This window comes from Chanodichthys erythropterus, chromosome 1, assembly GCF_024489055.1.
Source record: "Chanodichthys erythropterus isolate Z2021 chromosome 1, ASM2448905v1, whole genome shotgun sequence".
NCBI lineage: Eukaryota > Metazoa > Chordata > Actinopteri > Cypriniformes > Xenocyprididae > Chanodichthys > Chanodichthys erythropterus.
Genome location: NC_090221.1, coordinates 14,428,869 through 14,449,856, shown reverse-complemented (window position 1 = coordinate 14,449,856; position 20,988 = coordinate 14,428,869). Strand labels below are relative to the sequence as shown.

Genomic DNA, 20,988 nt, shown 5'->3' with positions numbered 1-20,988 from the left:
AACTAAGACTAATGACATCCACTCCAATTTACGTCCTTTGTTCATCACTTTATATTTACATCAAATTTTTAAAGCAGCAGTCTCACAGCAGGAATTTATAGAAGCTAAAAGCAATACTCTTACTATTAAACTTCTCACCCTGCATTCTTCAACTGCCTGAATTGATAAAATTCTTCCATTGACAAATGAAACAATAATCATGATTTTTTTTTTATTTCCCAGGTCATAAGCATAGAGTCAAGGTTTGGATGATTATTATGACCCCATTAGCCCCTCTTTGTTGTTGCTATCTAAATCATCTGACTGAAAACGGATCTTTCTCCATTGATGGCAATTCAGAAATATCTGGATATTCTTTCTGACTATATATAAATTAACTGATAATCTCTTTCTCTTTACTACTAGTTTTAGCAAGAAATAAATGAACATTACTGTATCATGTAATCGCTCAATCAGTGTTGCAACCACAAAAAGACGTCAATAAAACATTACAATGTTTACATGGTAAAATGATGGGTACTGTGTTTTTGTTAGGTAAAAGAAAATATAAGATTTGTTAGATTAAAAAGAAGATATTGTGAAGACTTTAGCCATGACTTCCATAGTAGGGGGTAAAAAAAAATACTACGGAAGTCAGTGGGGCCCATCAACTGTTTGGTTACCGGCATTATTCACAGATGAAAGAAACTCATACAGGTTTGGAACAACTTAAGGGTGAGTAAATGATGACAATTCTCATTTTTGGGTGAACTAGCCCTTTAAATTAATTTGATTCACATGCATTGTAGTCACATATTTTCTTTCAGCTGCCTTCCCAACTCTTGCTACAGCAGTGTTTATTCCTGCCTTGTAAATACGTTTAAATTAATAATATTTTTCATAACAATATCTTCATCTTCAAAGAGGTGAATTGCACCGTCTTTCTTGCGAGAAGTAAATCAAACTGAAGCTCTCCATGTTCTGTGATTGGCTGTTCGCTGCACATGACACACTTTAGGGCTTTTCACACTTGAAATAGTTAACCCTGGGTTAAAAGGAATCCTAGATTATCTTGCTTCACATTTCACACTGCTCATAATTTACCTGGGGTTAACAATTAATCTGGGAATTCATAAACTGACGTTTCACATTGTACATTCCTAAACCCTGGGTTAACGTTCTTATTTGCGGTGTCAGTGTCGTTGATTGGATAAACACAGCATGCGACCTGTTTACATAAACCTTGCGCATCCTCGTATTACTGAATGGACATATGTGACTATAAAGGTAATGTCTCTTCTTAACTCAAATTGTCGAGTTTTCTGTCAGCATTTGACATTTTTTCCTCTCAAACGCTGAATTCACTGTTTATACTATGCGCAACCTGTTTTCATGACCGTCCAAAGCAGGCAAATATGAGAACACGATGGTTGTTTGTTGGGTAGTGTCTGGATGTAACATTCTAACACCGCATCCTTTCACACTGTAGCTACTCCGCAGCAGGGTTTCATAACTTCGCTTCTAAGGGTGCTTTCACACTTGGTTCGATTGCCTGGACCGAACCCGAGTTCGATTGCTCCCCCCTCCCCCTGCGCCCACTGGACTGTGTTCACATTATATTATTTGGGATCCGAACCGCGGTTCGTTTGCGTCATCAAACCAGCAGCTGTTTACTACGTTGCTTAGTAACGGTGGCACAGGAGAAGGCGGCAAAATGCATAACGTTGCTCTCCTCACTTTTATATTTTTGTTTTTGAACTGTTGGTTTTGTTCACAACGGCTCTTCTTGCGTCTATCTGCCGCGAATGTAGAATGCTGAAGGCGAGCAGAAATTAGAAAACTACGCTTCAGCTCTCTGTTTGCAGCAAGTCAGTCATGCTCGTCGGGAAAGTGAGTGAAACACACACACAAACACACATTTTTATCAAATTATACGGCATTAATAGCGGTTCACTTCCTCAATTTGGTACGTTTGCATTCATATCAGAAGCGAACCGTACCGTAGTTCACTTGAGCCGCACCCCAGACCACCCTTTTTAAGCTGACTCGGGTACGGTTCGCGGGTGCGCACCCGAGATCAGAAGACCGTGTTCATTTCATCCAAACCAATTACAAGTAAATTACAAGTGTGAAACGTTCCTTTACCATGCAGGGTTAAAAGTGGTGTTTAGAACGACGATAACCCGGGGTAAAGCGCAGTGTGAAAAGCCCCCTTCAGACGCACGCGTTCTAAATATGGACGTAGTGTCCGTGACGTCACCCATAAAGTTCTGAAGAGCAGTTTTGAAGCGAAACAAAGCACAAACACGGCAGAGATTTCAAATTCAGTGGTTGAAATTAGCTGCTGAGGTAACGTGACGGCTCCCAGATACCTGCACTCAAGTGACCACGCCCTTAAATAGGCAAAACTTTAAGGCTTAATATAATTTAAACGGATGAGTTATAAAAAAAAATCAGCCCCTCAGAGTTGTCATGAAGGGCAAAATTAGCTATAAAGAGCAAAACCACAATTTGAACCAGGCTGTAAACGTTTTTTTTTTCTTGGCCGTTTTAACATGGGGGTCAATGAGATTCTGCTCTCTTTTGCAGCCAGTCCCTAGCGGCCAGTCGATGAATCGCAGTTTAAGTCATTTCCGTAGTAGCTTCACGAGAAACTGGGGGAGGTTGCGGCTTGGCTCAAACCTGTGTTGACAGAGAACGTCCATACCGAGCGTTGCGAGCCCGCTGAACCTGATCTAAAACAGGTTGGATTTGAATGGTTTTAACAGCACTAAACTTACTCCGAAACCCAGAGTTTGCAACATGCATCTGGAAAGCCAATATCTGTCATTACCCAGACCGGCTTACAAAAACAGTAAGTTACCAGTCATTGTACCATGTAAACATTGTAACATTTTAAGTAGCCTAAACCTAATTAAATCTTGTTTGTCACCCTCCCGGATGCGGTATTTACCTTTTAATGTGTAGATGCTATGAGCCAATTTGAGCAAAGAAGCCAATTTAAAACGTGTGCTTTGGATTTGTCCTACACCATGAAACTTCCAGTGAGATGAAGAGGAATCTCTTGATATTGTAGGCTAGACTTTCTTGCTAATGTCACCATATGCAGGGATTTTTATTCTTTTAGAAGCAACAGACCCCCGTATATGATCATTCTCATGCGAGGGACTCCATCCTAAATTTAAATGGCAGCTGTAGATTTGTGTGAAATATTATTTGGAAAATATTTAAGTTTTTTTCTGCTCATTATAGTACTATAATGTGCATTATTTATTTGTTTATGTGAATCTAATTTTTGTTTATTTAATCTATTTTTAATATAATTTTTAATTAATTTTAATCTATTTTTATTTATTTTATCCATTTATTAATAAAAGTCATATCCATATAGCACCACTGGAGGGCAGTAGTGTCACACCTCAGTAAAATACATTTAACAAGCAATTTGCTCTCTCTTCTTGTACATCGTGTACTGCTTTAAAACAGAAAGTCTGCCTGTATAACACAGACTACCAGCTCCACGTACACGAATTGGAGAGTTAAATCCTGAGAACTAAAACAAACAGCTTGAAGGTAAATTACAATGCGTTTTTGATGTGCTAACAAAAGGAATTAATTCACATGCCTACCTGTGCGATCTGCAGTCATCCTGCCTCCTTGCACTGCTCCCGAGTCACTGAATTTTTGCCCTCAGTCTTATGCAGTCACTGTTGCTGCAGGCTCACTTTCTGCGTCTCGGCAATGAAATACAAGCAGCTCTGAGCTTTCACAAATGAAAATGGGCACTGTTAGGTTGTTTTAAATCTGAAATCGTTATACAAGAAGACTCAGTATGGATCTGGGTCGGTATATGTGCATACTACTATTCTTTAGTTAATTAAATTTCAAATCATTAATCAGTTGTATTGTAGTTCTTTGGATTCCTCAGGTTATAAAATAGAAACATCACCATGTACATAAACTCACCAACTCAGGTATGTGTCTAGAAATAGCAATGAAAACACAAAGGTACATGGATATGGTATATCTCATACTTGAGTGTGTGGGTGCAGTGACATTGGTTAAATTCTCAATGACTTTAGTTTGTTTTTACATCCTTTTCTTCAGTTGTAGTACTCTTACTCTTTGCCTAGCATTATTCTAAAAAATAAAATGAATAAAAATGTTGATTAGAACATTCATATTAGTAATATATAAAACATGGAGTTGTATCAAGACAAATTAAGATTTTTAATATCAAACAACATTTCTGTTCCTTCTTCACACAGAGCTATCGTATGACTTCAGAAGTCTTGGCATAGTCACATGGATCACTTTTATGATGGTTTGGTGCTTTTGGTCCATTTTGGAGATTGACAGCCCTGGTCCTCATCCACCTTTAAGGTAAAGAAGCAAGCTGCACAAGGTTTTGAACAACATGAGGGTGTGCAAATTGATGTTATGAATTATGGTCTAAAACTACATGCTAAATTAATTTGATTAAATGTAATAATAATGTTGTTGTTGTTGCAACATTTAACTGTAACCTTAATGGTTAAGATTGAAAGAGTCATTTTGACAATTGCTGCTATTTTACCCACTATACAATACGTATACCATATGGGTCACTTCCTTTAGCATCGCATCAAGATAATTGCTGGTGTCTCATATGATTTCAGGTATTGTGATAAAAGAAACAGGATCCAATATAATAAGCTTTCTATGGGGTATTTTGAGTTTGTGCTTTGATCATTTACCTCAGGCTTCTAGTGAATTAGATCTTAGTATCTGCAGACGAAAGAAGTGTTTTGAGGAAAGATACGGCTGATGAAGATCACATTTAGACAACTGACCATGGATGCGAAAGAGATAAACATCAAGGTGAGTTTTAACTTCCTCCATCTTTGATTTGTGGCTTTGCGTGGTTGTTTGTCACAGATGTGGCATCTTTTGTTTCAAGATGAAAGCCATAAGTTTTGTTCTTTTGTTAGATTCTCAGAAAAGATGCATTTTGCATGCTTTCAATGTAATGTCTTTCATTTATAATAATTTAAAATAATGTACTGTCTGTTATTAGATCTTATATAGCTCAGTCATGTAGTTGGTCTTATTGGAGCTCAGCTATGATGCTAACAATGTCCAGGTCATTGAGTTTGATTCTCAAAGAGCACAAACTACACTCTAAAAAATGCTGGGTTAAAAACAACCCAAGTTGGGTTGAAAATGGACAAACCCAGCGATTGGGTTGTTTGAACCCAACTGTTGGGTTAAATGTTTGCCAAACCTGCTGGGAAGTTTTATTTAACCCAACTATTGTTTGAAAATGACTATATGGCTGACTTAAAATAAATCTAAAATGAAATTAAAATGTTCATTTATTAAACATATTAATAAATGTTAATTTTCAAGATATTTTGGGTTCATTTTAAGTAAGCAATACTGTAATTTTTAAACAATAGTTGAGTTAAGTAAAACTACCCAGCAGGTTGGGCAAACATTTAACCCAATCGCTGGGTTTGTCCATTTTGAACCCAACTTGGGTTGTTTTTAACCCAGCATTTTTTAGAGTGTAAGAAATATGAAGGCATACATTTAATGCACTATAAATAGATTTGAATAACAATTGTGTCAGTGTCCCTCACTAAAATGATCAGCATGTTGTATTTCACAGTGCCTTTTTATGTCCCTTAGCATGTTTATTCGCTGCAGTAAATTAGTAGCAGACACTGAAACTTTTGCCAGTTTTATTCAGAAGGAAGTTGTTCGAAAAATACAAAGGAGCATTAGTTTATGTAAATGCAATTTATGGAGCACCCATTTGCTTGGATGAAAGAATTGATTGAAACAGTCCCAGACCTGCAATTATGGTGCTAGCAATGTCACTACTTAAGTATAGCCGTGTGATATATGTATTATATACTTCTACGCCACATTAAATTCACATAACAGCTTTTAAAAAGGCCAGTTTTTTTCTGCAGGGACTTACTTAAGCGCACAGTAAATACATTAGAAACAAAAGTTCATAATATAAACATGCAAATTAGTGTAAATGTACTTATGTTAACCTGGTTCCTTATAATGCCTCTCATCCACTATACAAAAGACAAATAAAGGGCCCTCAGAAAGGGTGACGTAATGTCGTGCTGAACTTGACACACCCAAAACCATATTACAACAGTTTGAGTTTTGTCTCTACCCACATGCTCTCCATTGTTTTGCAAGGGTCTGCATGAAGTATGTAGGTTACAGTAACTGACCATTTACATGCAACAGTTTCTGTTGCACTTTTAACTTTACTTTGTATAGGTCAAGGACAGATCATGATACTGTTCATATATATACACAATAAATGTGGATAGTTGACATGAAATACTTTCTGCATTTTGACATGATAGACTCAATCTTTTTAAACAGTTAATCATATAATAGTTTTTATAACCATGTTAATTGAGAGACTAATATTCCATGTGGTTTCAAAATTAATATGCTCATAAAAACTGCATGCATAATAATTACCAGCAAAATGCTGTTAAAAATAGTCTGAGCTGGAGTATATTTATGCTATTCAAAATTAATTTGTTGTACCACAAATTGAACAAATGAAGGCAAAAATGTGAAATTGTGAAAAACAGGACCTAAAATATGTAAATTCCCTTATGCATTTATATACATTTTAGCCTAAAACCTTCAACTTCATTATGTTATGCATCAACTACCCATATATAATATGAAAAATAGTTATGACAGTGACCAGGTCACTGAGGATGTTTTGAGCTGATGTTTTGCCTCACTTCAGCAGAATTTTTTTACTCAAAAGTTTTGAGCATATAAGTGACATTTCGTATAAATGAAGCTGGTCTACGCGTACCCCTGAGCAGCATAGCACCATTGGTTCCCTCCGGGATCCTTAAATTCGTCCCAGCATTCGTGCTATCCACCAGTTGCAGGGCATGACAATCTGACAGATGACCCGTCCTCCCTGGTAATAGTAGGGATATGGCCAAAAGCCGCCCAGGGGCTCGTAGTATCGTCGACAATAACGGTACCCACGACGACAGTACTGGCAGCAGTAGCCCTGCTCATCTAGGCTGTTGTCCAGCTCCAGTCCCATTTCTCTCTGCGAAGAGAGTGAGTCAACAGGGTCAGAACGGCAGCCAAACAATACCTGCAATCTCACCACAGGGCATGTGACTGAAAGCTTGATTTTAGCAATAAAATGGTGCAGTGCTCTGAGGAGGGAATGAAGAGTGATTATAGGGTGTAGACATGCAATGACAAAAAACCCTGTCATGCTCGGATATGTCACAAGGATCAGAGTGGCATTTAAAGTAGATGGTTTTGATATGCCAAGTCGGGGTATCAGATTTGATATAATGCCCTTGACCTTTCCATTTCGCTGCCGGTGGCATCGCATGGCTTTGGCATCTCGGATTCGAGTCCCTTAACCCCACTGCCTGCCTGTTCTCTGTCAGAGCAAGTTTGACACTGGCAGCCGCTGAGATAATTACACTATTTCTTTTATCCCAGCCCTCCCACTCCCATAAAAGCGCAGCATTGGTGCCTCAGTCCGAGCAGCAACTCTGACCTCATTTGAGCTCAGAAATGAGAACCCTCCCCCATGCACTCTCGTGCCCTCCTTTGACTTTGGCATAAAGCGAATGGCACGCTCCTACAGCAATTAGCGGGGTAATGATCGCCCAACAAGGATCGGTTTATTTGCTCTCGCAGGCAGGGTGTGAATTGGTGTAAGGGCTAAATGAAAGCAGAGTGAAAGGTAAATTGGGTAGAATTAATGGCCCTTGGCCCTCTCCATTGTGATCGTGTACACGTACCCTCTCCAGATTACCCAGGGCTGAGTGCCATGCCTTTGATCAGCCGCCACGCCAAGATGGGTTCCGAGAAGTGCCACTTAACTTTCTATCTCCCGTAACTGTTGGAGCAGATAGCACCCTCGACTGGGTGCACTGTTTCATTTGACTGCATTTCGATCTCCCATAGCTTATGACACAGACAATATGACGTTATCTGGCTGATTAAAAACACTGTCATGGACCTAGTCACCTCCGCTGATCTGCATTAGATTGGCAGGTGAAGCCGTATCACTCTAGGTCGTCTGGCAGCTTTTTAGAGTTCCTGTTGGGAGTGACGCAAATAAATATGACGCTTTGAAATGTGTTGCCCGGATGAAATTTATTCATGGTCATACATAGTGTTTGTATAGAATAAACGGGTATATTATTATCATTATTGATCTTTTTGGGTTTGAGATGAAGCGCAGTGAATTATAATGTGCCTGTGCATGTGAAGATGCATAATGGCATGCGTTTCTCCTCTGGAGTCCCATCTCTCATTATGTTCTCCATAAACGAAGTATGTATGAGTTTTCATGAGCTCACTATGCAATGATGAATGGAGTGAAAATTGCATTCTCCTAATGATTAGACTAATGCAAGAAAAAGAAGGGTGATGCCTGTACTGTTTGATTTATTACTCTCACAAATGCACAAAGACAATTACTGATTCATAATGTTTGTCAGGTTTAGGGTCAAGAGTGTTGAGACAACAATTCATTTCAGTAACAGCACAAAGCCTGTCAGGGTAGCACTGTTTGATTTATAAGACTTTCACAGAAAAACCCCCTGCCAGGAAGAAAGGTGGATGTTATTTGGGAAAATAAGAGTTTTTTTTTTTTTTTTTTGGTGAAATGATGTGTGATTAGTATAAAACAAACAGACTATGAATGGTATTGTTCCTCAGAGGCATATTAATCAAATTGATTATCCTGCTGCAATGAGAAAGTGAGTGTTAATAACTTCATGTTTGAGACTTTGTGTGTCTGTGTGTTGCATGTGGAGATGACAAGAAATAAAGTACTCTGGGACATGATGTCAGTCATGCATAAACTTGTAAGAGTAATTTAGAGCAGGTGCCTATAGCTGACTATAATGTTTTATATTAGCTTCACAAAGCCTGTCATGTCCTCTGTTATGTTTAGTGTTACAGCCAGTTAACGCTTGATGTACTGTCATTTAATGTGAGAAAGTATGAAAACTCCTCATTTATTATGGCATGGCACATCATACAGTTGATTCTCAACCTTTACACCCTGTGGATTTATTTCATAGACCATGATTACTGAAGGGTAATTATCTTAAACTTCACGCTATTTTTCTTGATGCTAATCAAGACCTGAGAGAGAGACTTTTTTTTGCCCAAAGAATTTGAGTATATTTTCATTTCGAGTAAAATTCTTCATGCACCATTTTTTTTTTAAGACTGTCAAAGTTAACACATTAACATCTTAAACATACTTAAATACATTTAACATGCTTTTTTTTATTTTTTATTTTTAAACTATTTTATTCAATTAGATTTTATTATACAAGGTTCATACTGTTCATAAACTGATCAGAATGTCTAGAGCTGATCGGACTGTACACAATCACACACACACAAAAAATCTTATGGTAAGAACCCGTTTATCGATACATGAAGTTTACAACAAAGGTAAAGCATTTGCATTCATTGTATGGTTAGATTTAATTATCATTGAAGCTGAATCATCCTTCATTTTTAATGCGAACACCTGCAGAGGACTGCGTCTTTATGCTTGTGCGATTAAGTGTGAAGAAAGGTGTTTTATTAAATTATTGCAGATTTGCATTTCCATGTTTGCATTTCCTGTGTGTACTGCTATTCACTACCGTTAAAAAGTTTAGATTCAGAAAGATTTTTTTCAGTACTTCATACAACAAGGGCTCATTCAACTGATAAAGAGGAACATTTTAAATGGATTAATTGTCACAAATAATTTCAAATAAATGTGACCCGTGCTAGCAAAATGAGTCGCATTGAACAAATTATCATAAATGGGTTATTGTTCACATTGTTTCACATTCTCTATAAAAAAAACCTTCAAAATGATGTATTGTTTTTGAAATCTGGCAAAAAATGACAGCGACACCTGTTTTCTGAAGGTTCAAAAACAAAATCACCTAGCAACCATACCTTGAAATCCCTAACACCACCAAATGTGGCACAAACAAGTCAAAACCAAATATCTTCAGGAAAAAAATATATATTCAACCTTTTTCCATAATTTCACAATTGTTTGATTAACTTTAGGTAATGAAAGACAACCTATATATTAAAGGGATAGTTCACCCAAAAAATGAAAATTATTCCATGATTTATTCACCCTCAAGCCATCCTAGGTGTATATGACTTCTTTCAGACGAACACAATATGGGGCCATAATTTGAAGCAAAAAAGAAACCATCCATCCATAAAAAAAAAGTAATCCATCCGACTCCAGGGGGCGATGTGATGCGTTTTTGTAAGAAAAATATCCATATTTGAAATTTCATAAATTCAAATAACTAGCTTCTAGCTTGTACGACCTACTGTATCACGCGGATCTAACATAATGTAACACATCAGATGTTTTTCCCCAACAGTTAACCAAACATTCACGACATAACAGATATTTGAATGAATAATCACCAAGACAGAATTTTTCTTTTTCTTTTTTTTACATACTGTAATTCTGCCTCATGAGTTTGAAAATCACATTCCATTGGTTCAGGCTCATGCCATCGGGAATTCCCTATGAATATTCACAAAGTTGGAATGGTACGCTTGAAGTCCAGAAGTGGGCAGTGAAAATGGCATTTTTCATTGTCAAAGGAAAGGTACTCCTCTCAGAAAACCTACAAGTAAAGATTTTAGATGTTTAATTGCTGTTTGAGGCTTTGAGATCACTAGACAAGGACTTAATGAACTCATTTCTGTGAAAACTTCGACCAATTTTGACCAAAATTGCCTGTAGTTTGAAATTAGCCAGTTCCGACTCATTTTGCCAGAACGGGTCACAAATGTTTTTTTTTTTTTTTTTTTTTTGGAGCTTTCTATTGATCAAACGCAGCTTAGGTGAACATACTGTAAGACATAAGATCTCCCGTTCTTCTCCCATTCTTTTTTTTCAATTACAGATTTAAAAATAGACATTTGTTTAATTTTAGTTTCTTAAGTTTAAAGTGAATATATCTTTTTGGAGTCCTTGACCAGAAAGTGCATCTTAAGTTCAGGCTTGGGGAGGGAGGTTCAATCCGCCATCTGCAATCCAGAATGCTTTCAGCTAGAACGCGGGGTCACAACGCCTACCATCAACAACTGCGGCAGGCGCACAAGTCTGAGATTCGACCGGACCCAATCATCAGAGGCTTATCCTCCCAATGTAGGTCAAGGACCATGATGCAATTTCTCAGCGCAGCCAGATGATAGTTATTCAGTTTGAAAGATATCCAGAGCTGTGCTGGCACACAACGCATCAGTGCGGCAGGACTGGGGAAAGGTCAACCTCGTATATCTCAGGCCTTCTGTCACAGGAACTTTGATGATTATTTATAAAAAGTGCACAACAGGAAGAGACTTGTAGCAAAATATGAATTCCCTCCTCAAGCTGCAGACGTCTGCCGGTGGGAGAGCTAAAAGAAGGGCTTGCGTCTAGGATCCTCTGAAAGGTCTGAGATATCTGGCTTCCCAGCAGCATCTACATGACTCCAGACTCCAATTACCGGGAGCCACATCCCCTTCTGACGTTCACAAAAGCCTTTGTTATCGCTCTGCCCACAAACACAGCCCGCCTGCGCTTAGCCTTGGAATTGGCTGGATTGGTATGTATTAACCAGCTGATAGAAGGAGAGGATTTCAAAAGCGAAAGGTAGTTTCATCTGGGTTTGCTTTAATTATATGGAACGTTGCAGTCCGTGTCGCTGGATGAGGTGGGCAGGCAAGTCATTCCTGGGCCTCTGCAGATAAATGTGCCTTTTTTCCCCCTACCCAAAGTTCCTCTCATCCTTGCGCTCAGAGGCTAGAAGTCGCATACTAGATGGGGAGGTGTATATCGGAGGTGTGCGAAGCATTAGTGCGTATGACTTCGGGATAATTAATCATTGAACATATGCTTCACTTCATGAATGCAATAAAGGACGCTCTATGGCCGCTTGATTCGTTATGCCTTGATAATTAAAACATGATTAATACATTTATCTATTCATTAATGAGTGACCTTGGGAGGCTGTCTTTGTACCTCACAAACTACATTAGAGAGACAAGAAAAAACTGCAAAGCAAACTTGCTTCCTTTGAAGGCTAAATATCCCTCTCCATTAGCTGCAAGACATTAAGGGAGTCTTAAGTGAACTGGCCTGATTTAAGCAGATATATAGAGCAATTTCAATGCCCTATGGTCCACATGGTCTGTTTTAAGTTCGGAAAGGGAACTTCGATTAATGAACGATTTATACCAAGAAAGAGAGCATGACTCTCTGGCTCAATCGCAGCTGAACGTGCCTTTTAGTAATGAACCTCAGGCTCACACTTACATAGTCGTTTACTGGTAACTGGTCCATGACGTCCCGGGCTTGACGTGGCCCTCTTGCCTCCAGCTCTGGGGTCTCCTCCACGTCCTCTACATCATGGAACTCAGCATCTGCATCACAGAAGGAAAGACCATGATGCAGTCAAGCTGCTAAACACATGCTGCTACAAAAAGTATATTGTGAAAGTCCCCTTTGATCTTCCTTAAGAACATAAACCCCTCCAGTGCTGTAATGCCCTCATTTAGACAAATCACTAACAAGTTGGGTTCTGGCATTTTTTTTTCTTTCTTCAAACATGGTGTATCATGCCCTTGATTAGTTAATCAGTGATTGCTTAGACCATTTCTAGAGCATTAGCCACAAAATTCTGTGTTTGAAGGGAAAGTATAACAAACAATGGAGAGCTAAATAAATTTCAGCCTTGACTTGGCTATTTTGAAACCTTATTACTGGAGCTGAATTGGATTTCGAGCTGGTAAAGCCCTGTTTGTAACCTCTGAGAGGAGATGGGTGGATCCAGTGGATTGGTAGATCTTGGCAAATCTCCCAGATCTTGGAATTCAACAGGAATGTTTTGTTGGATATGGGCTCTTCAGCAGGGATCCATATCTGAGAGTCCACCATCTGCATATCCACTTCACCGGTCTCACTCACCTGTGAAAAGAAAGTACATTTTAATGTCTAATTGTGCCTGCACAAAATGCTTTGTCATAGATGGGATGGATGATCTAACAGATACTATGCCAGAATTTGCCAATATCGAAATCTATGTATTTCCATTAAAATGCTACGTTAGCATTCGGGATAGTATTTTCCTGTAGCAAACTTATTCTGTCATATTTCCATTAACTGTCAGTAACAATTGTATAATATTATACTATAGTAAGCATAACATTTTAGTATAATACAATGTTTTAGTAATTAGTGCCAGAAGCTTCAAATGCTTTTAGCATAAAGGTGGATGGTAACAATATTGCTTTGTCCTGTTGTGGAATATTTCCTCAAGACTTAATTTAATGTATTTAAGGATAAATACAGTAGTGATCGTTCATAGAGTCCATTCTGATGCCTTTTATTAAACTTTTTTTTTAATGATATGACAAAAATAAGTAATTATAGCGCCCAACTTCTGTTTTTGTTTATCATTTATTAACAACAATTATAAAATCAGTTTCAACTTTTAAATAATTTGAATCATTAAACAATCATCACACAAACCCATTATTATTAATGTCACATTTATGCTTTGACTTTAATGTGAATGATGTTTCTTTGTCAAAGCTTCAGTCTCCGTTTGATTGATGGCTGTGAGTGAAGTGTCAGCGGCGTGAGCAGTTAGTGGCTGGCTGCTTGTGTCTTTCAGCAATTCTGTGTATGGTAAGATAAGAAATAATTCCTTCCTAACTTACTAACAGTTCATATTTTCAGCTTAGAGTCTGTTTTATGCATTTTTTTTGGCTAAAAAATGATAAAACTACTGGTTTAACAAAACACACAACAATATTTGTATGTGGAGATCAAGAGGAAAGTACTGATACTTTCAGAAGCCCAATTCGCTTGATTGAATCAGTTTCACATAAACTCATTTCTGTTCATCAGTGCTTTCTCTAGTGTGCATCCTAAGTCTCTTTTGCACAGCCCAATCAAGATAAAGCTGGAGTCTCTGCTTTATGTTATGCCTTTGATAATTTCGCTCTCTATTAACTGCTGACCATGGCTAAAATCTTTAATTTGACCTCTCTTAAAGACCATAGCTGTACCTTCTTGTGAAACAGACTTATTTCTTCCTTAGCTGTAAAAAAAAAAAAAGCCCTTTTCTGCAGGAACTGGTGGTGTTGCATTTTAATTTTTTACAGCGATAGAAGTACAAAAATATTTCTGACTTTAAGATGACTTTAATGACTGCTGTATTGGTCTAAGGAAGTACTGATGTGTTATTCAGTCCTGTAGGCACAATAAAGTACACTGTAGTGCATCCACTCTGTCACAATTATACAACTAATTATACAACTGATAATAATGTGCTTAATTTGTTAGTTCTACAGTTCATGAGCTGTTAAGTAAATTATTATTGCTTAATGATAGCGATTACATGTCAATGATCTAATTGAGATCTAGAAAGCGTTCTTTGGGTAATATAATCACGTGAGGTATATGTTTGTTTCGCTGTAGTTATATGTAAATATAAGAACAAACAAACTCTACCACATTCCCTTGTTAATTAGTGCAGAGACCAGAGAAACAGCTCACATGACAAATATTTTTACAAGGTGATTTTCTCCCAGTCTAAAGCTTAATTGCACATTAGTTAAGCTTGAAGTAGAATCCTGAGGCTATTGTCTGAGCTACTATCATTTATATTATATTCCCCTCTTTTGCTTTCATTTACTCTCCCCCTCAACCCCCTTTTTTTCAACGTGCTGCTCTTGTTTTATTAGAAGTCATTTTCGGTGCCGTTTCGTGTTTGTTGGAAAGCGACACCGCACTGACCTGTGGCGGTTCCAGTTCCGCCTGATTAAAAGCTTCACTCTCTGCGCCTTTGAGACAGTTTCTTCGCTCCGACCCCCTCTCCCTCAAATCACGCTAAACTAATGATGACTAGGAGGACAGCCTGCATGACTCAAGCAGTGAAGGATGCTGGTTTAGCCTAAAATTAAAACTAGGGCCAGTGGTGCAAGCAGACTGCTTTAATTGGCCATCTTGGCTGCTCGAGCAAAGGGTGCCTTTCATATGAGTAAACAAAGGTTAGGGCACTGACCCTGCAATATTTGATCATTTTTTTTCGAGAAATTAGCTGTATAAGTTTAAGGGTGGGTTCTCTTGAGACATCTAAAGGTTGCGGAAGAGACGCTGAAAGGAAAAGAGCAAAGATGAATTATTTCTTGACCAAGGGGTCAAGGTTTGGCTGGTTAGCATGGCCCAGTTAGTATGACCCCAGCTGGTCGATGCTGAAATTACACCATCAAAATGGCTCTTTCTCCAAAAATAGCTTGCAGCAAGCATATTAGATATTATATATTAGTTAATATTAACTAATTAATATTAGATAGTGAAGGCTACCAATCAGCATTGTCAGGACATCAATTTCCTGTGGTTACATGATACTGTATGTGCCTGATTAAAAGCTTTTTAATCTTTGCACCTTCTTTACCGTTGAAAGTTGGGTAAAAGAAGTCTCTTATGCTCACCAAGGCTGCATGAATTTGATCAAAATGCTATACAAACAGTAATATTGTGAAATATTATTGCAATATAAGATAAGTGTTTTAATATATTGTAAATTGGAATTTATTCCTGTGATGGCAAAGATGAATTTTCATCAGACGTTAGTGATTTGGTACTGATACATTTTTGATTATTTTGATTGATTTAATGTGTCTTTGCTGAATAAAAATTCTTCTTCAGTAAAAAGGCTTACTGACCCCAAACATTTGAACCGTAACCTACTCTATGCCCCGGGTAATTGGCTCAAAACTGTTGTGTTTAGAAATGAGTGCCCATGAGCAAAGGCAGAATTCAAATCATGTTTTTCCTGCAGGCGCCGGGTAACTTGCTTTGAATGGGAATGCTAATGGATAACTTTCTTTGGGCTAGACAGGGGTTTTCAGACATTTTAATGCCAAGGATCTTAATGGATCCGATTTTAATGCCAAATAATGATTCACTTGCGACGGTCCCTGGCTCTTTCCAAAATATGACAGCTGTGTTGATTTATCATGAAAGTTTTTAAATTGTAAGGAGAAATTGACACTTATTTTTTCCTTAATGTTAAAAACTAGGACTGTGAATGGATTAAAATATACACAAATCAGTCTTATGATGTAAAAAAAAAAAGCAGAATGATACTGTAAACATTTTTTTTTTATCCCACCTTGTACATCCCAGGTTGAAAACCCCAGGTCTACAGGCAAAATAATTAAAATAAATAAATACATTTTACAATAATGCAATTAATTCTTTTTTTTTTTTTTTTAGGGAAGAAAGTATAAATAGCAATGGAAAGAGAGGGTGCACAGTTACCAAAAGACCAAATTAATCCTGAGACTCAAGGGCTGTGTGCGGGAAGACAGGTTGTGATTTCATCTAAGACATTTGGGCAGTTGGAGACCAGTGGGAAGTTCAGGGATTACCGCTTTCATCATTTCCCAGCCTGAATAAATTGAAAATGGTAAACAAACTGGCAGCATACAATTTATGCTTGTCACCTGGTCATGCTTGCAGGCTGCTTTATTTCCTTATCAGTGGCATGCAGTTTCTCCTCAGCCAGCATTGTTTTGTGGTGATGCGTGTTAAGGCAGCTTGCTCTGCGACCACAGTCGCGTGCCCTGCGGCTCAGCTGCGCTTGGAGCTAATAATGTGGATTTTAACCTCTACTTCCTTTACATGCTCACAACCTTGGAAAGAATGGCCTGTTTCTCTCTTTCTCATCCACATACACGTGGTTTTTGGTTTCAATAGCATCCTGATTTATCTCATGCCTCCATGCCGACATGTACAGTATATAATCAAATCAAACATTTAGAGAAAGCAGGAATGTAAATAGACAGTTAGCAAGCCTGAATCATTCGGTCACATTCGTGTGAAGCCCACAGCTCGCATTTTTAGCATTTTACACTCTTTAGTCTGTTTATCCAATAAATGAGAGATCATTTGTGTGAATGTTCTCCTGGTTAGCTGCGTCTTTATGGTATGAACAGCTTGCTCCATCTTGCACCATGTGTCCCCGTCTCCCCTCGAGAACTAGAAGCATCGCTCGCTCTCTTTCCATCTACTCTCTCTCTCCAGCCCCACTGCTTCAGCCCTGGCCAACTCTGATTGATTTCACATCTGTGAAATAAAGCTTAGCCGAAAAATCTAATTAGGTTTCACAATGAGCAAAAAAAGGAGAAATGGCAGCGACATATGGCGTTTGCTTCGCAATTAGTATCTGTAAACATGGATTAGACATTAAAACGATGAGGGAGAGAACATGCAGGCTGTTTCTGCCTATAATACCTTCTGTTCCAAAAGTCAAAGAGGATGTCTGGGAACTTGCGACAACAATACATCAGTGTTTTTAATACAAATCGGAGAGGCGCGACACTTTGCCGCTCACCCCCTTTTCAATATGAACTGCGACGGAAAGAGTTTAGCGCATGTGAAACCGCCTGCCATTCTCCATGACACCGATAAATTGGATGTTTGATTGATAGAATTTCGCCCATCACTCTTGCCGAGCATCACAGACAGCCATTAGAGCAGGAGAACAGAGATGAATCACTTCAGCCCTGAGTCAAGTGAAATTTACGGAGCAAACATCTTCAAATACCATTTTAATGGCTTACCTTTCCCAAGGACCCCTCTCTCTCTCTCCTTAAGGCTATTTGGGCTGAGGCTTCAGAGGAGATGATTAAAAATTAATATTAGTTCAGGATTGACGGCAAACACCATTTGATGTGTGCCACAAAGGGGTTATGGGATTGTGGACTTTCGGATGGATTCAAGGCCACAGGAGACCCAAGTTTATACTTTTGTGGAAACTGCTGGAGGGGATGATGGTGGGGCAGGGTTGGGGGTTGCTGGATAGTTGGATTGCGGATGGTTGGATTGGTTTCATTTTCAGAGTCTGATGAGCTCTGCTGCAGAATTCATGTTGTCCCCCCCCCCCCCCTGTTTTAAGGAAGCGAATTGCTGAAAGATATGTTTAGTGAGATTAGAATACCTTTATGTCGATGGTCTTTGAGTCCAGCTGGGGCAGCTCTTTGGTTTGAGCCCTGATGTAACATCTCTGGTGCTTGGCAAAACGGATCCCCATGAAGCCCTTGAATGACACAGATATTAATGAATGTTTATTCCCTGATTTTAAAAAAATTATAAAAATTTGTAGTCAAACTCAAATACACCTGAAGCTTTTACTGCCCAGCACAGATATAGTGAATGCTATATACATTAACTAAAGAAACAGGAATCATTTCCTATCCAGTTCAAGATTATTGGTCTACAGCTCCAGCCAGTATAGAGCTATACCGCCAAAACCATGATTATATGTTGGCAAAGCCCATTGATTTGCAGCACTTATGGTCTGTGTTGCGAACCTAATCTGTTTGGTGAAGTGAAGAGCTTTTTTCCTGAAAGCCACAGCTGATGGTCTGCCATACAGAATTTGTTGCTTTACACTTGAAAAGAGAAAAACCCATTTTAGCAGTAGCATCCGAAGAAAGTTCTCAGTGCTTTACTGTCTGAAAGTAGTCTTCGAAGGGAAATAAAGGCTATCGCGTTACAGACTCTTCTCTCGGAAGGATAAAAACAATATCTCCCTGCATTCGGGAATACATTTAGTAATCCATGGTTGCTCTCGTTTTGCTTTTGTAGCATAAGAAAAATGAAAGCGGGTATGATGCTGAATTACTTCTGCTGTAACGGAAGCATCTTGAAAAAAATCCATGTGTTTGTGCTTTCATAACTACTGTTAGACTGCATGCTAACAATTGTCATTTTCACCCAAGCTCACTGGTTACTAAAGAAACGGTTATGAGAGGAGTGCATTGTTTGTGCCGAACATCATTGTGACAAATTGCTCTTCAATTTCTGGTAATGGCTTGCTTTTGCACGCAAGAAGGACCTATCTGTTGATGAAGTGCATTTATTGCTAAGCCTGGTCAACTGGAAAATGGAGAGACTCTTCATTACAAAGATAAAAAATAGAAAAAGAATGTCATTTAAGAAAGTGTGTTGAAGTACAGCTTTGCCATTAGCCAGATTAAATGTGTGCATGCACTGAGAAATTATTCGAATGGAAGCAATGAATGATGCAATTGGCAGAGGGCAAAGAAGCGCTGCTCCAATCATTGGCACATTACTTGCATGTAGATGCCCACATCTGTTTCCGCCAGTTATTGGTTTGCGAGACAACAAATACTGCTTCCTGAATGCCGGTGAAGTGAAGGGCTGGCGCTAAACCGAATTAGCACCAAAGAATCGCTGTTAACAACATTACTAGATCTAAGATCTGTGTCTGGGAAGCTGACCCTGGCAGTATACTGTTTCTGTATTAGGATGTTATAAACAGACTTTGACTTTGTTAAGAAATTCCCCCTGCATCTTTACCGACCTCTTGTATCATCAAATGGGCGGTAAGATAGCTCATCTTGTCTTCCTGTAGGACAAACTAATCATTGTTATTCTCCACACTGATGGACAGAGACAGTGATTATTGGCAAAATCATTTAAAGCCTTGCTCTCAGACACTTTTGTAACTGGTTTTTACAAGACTGAAACGATTGGAGAAAAATGTGCCATTTGTACTTTATAAAATGCTTTTGTTTTGTTTTCCAGCTCTTTTGCACTTAGATATGCGTTAAGGGACCATTTCCACCTCAGAATAAATAATTAAAAAATTTGAAATCAAAGTTTAAAATAAAACATTTAAAGCTGCTTAAATGTCCAAATTTAACTAAGGCCTACTCTGAGAAACTGTTACCCTGCCACACTGCCAAAGTCATATTACAAGTTGTGCAATTGTTGAGTTATAGAATCGTATATACATACACCGTTTAAAATGTAGTGTCTGTAAGATTTTTAAATGTTTTTGAAAAATGGTCAGTAAGACTGCACTTATTTGATCAAAAATATAGCAAAATATTAAAACTACAGCATCACTCCAGTCTTCAGTGTCACATGATCCTTCAGAAATCATTCTAATATGGTGATTATTCTTTTTAGTTGAAAATTTTTTTTGGAAACTGGGATACTTTTTTTCAGGTTCCTTTAGTGAATATAATTTTTTAAAAGAACAGCATATTAGAACAGCAATTTATTTGAAATAGAAATATGTTGTGTTATGGCAATACAAAATTCTTTGTACACATTTGCTCAATTTGCTTGCTGAATATTAAACACTTTTTAAAAAATCTTACTGCCCAAAAGCCTTTGTACAGTGATATGGAAGATTGTATTCACCACTGAATAAAAAATAAAAAGGGTAATTGCAACTTTTTATCTCACAATTCTGACTTTTTTTTTTAGCTCCAGAAATGCAGTCGGGAGATGAGAGAAAGTTGTAGAAAGTCAACCATCACTGCAGCCCTCCACCAGTCGGGGCTTTATGGCAGAGTGGCCCGACGGAAGCCTCTCCTCAGTACAAGACGCATGAAAGCACGCATGGAGTTTGCTAAAAAACACCTGAAGGACTCCAAGATGGTGAGAAATAAGATTCTCTTGTCTGATGAGACCAAGATAGAACTTTTTGGCCTTAATTCTAAGCGGTATATGTGGAGAAAACCAGGCACTGCTCATCACCTGTCCAATACAGTCCCAACAGTGAAGCATGGTGGTGGCAGCATCATGCTGTGGGGGTGTTTTTCAGCTGCAGGGACAGGATGACTGGTTGCAATCGAGGGAAAGATGAATGCGGCCAAGTACAGGAATATCCTGGACGAAAACCTTCTCCAGAGTGCTCAGGACCTCAGACTGGGCCGAAGGTTTACCTTCCAACAAGACAATGACCTTAACCACACGGCTAAAATAATGAAGGAGTGGCTTCACAACAACTCTGTGACTGTTCTTGAATGGCCCAGCCAGAGCCCTGACTTAAACCCAATTGAGCATCTCTGGAGAGACCTAAAAATGGCTGTCCACCAACGTTTACCATCCAACCTGACAGAACTGGA

General features: G+C 38.5%; 1 protein-coding gene and 1 long non-coding RNA gene across 2 annotated transcripts in view; one reads left to right on the top strand and one right to left on the bottom strand.

Moving 5' to 3' along the window:
- The first annotated feature begins 4,725 nt into the window (after window positions 1-4,725).
- LOC137017034 (uncharacterized) lies at window positions 4,726-20,437 on the top strand. Its single transcript, XR_010894543.1, has 3 exons — window positions 4,726-4,839; window positions 13,622-13,717; window positions 20,345-20,437. It is a non-coding gene; the product is annotated as an uncharacterized lncRNA (long non-coding RNA).
- The window catches only part of tnmd (tenomodulin), a 50,928-nt gene continuing 35,639 nt past the window's right edge, over window positions 5,700-20,988 (bottom strand). The window contains exons 4-7 of the mRNA XM_067380924.1: window positions 18,042-18,140; window positions 12,835-12,994; window positions 12,344-12,450; window positions 5,700-7,075 (exon numbers count right to left, since the gene is read on the bottom strand). Coding sequence (XP_067237025.1) covers window positions 6,866-7,075; window positions 12,344-12,450; window positions 12,835-12,994; window positions 18,042-18,140 — 576 coding nt within the window. The 3' untranslated portion in view covers window positions 5,700-6,865. The remainder of the gene's footprint in view (window positions 7,076-12,343; window positions 12,451-12,834; window positions 12,995-18,041; window positions 18,141-20,988) is intronic.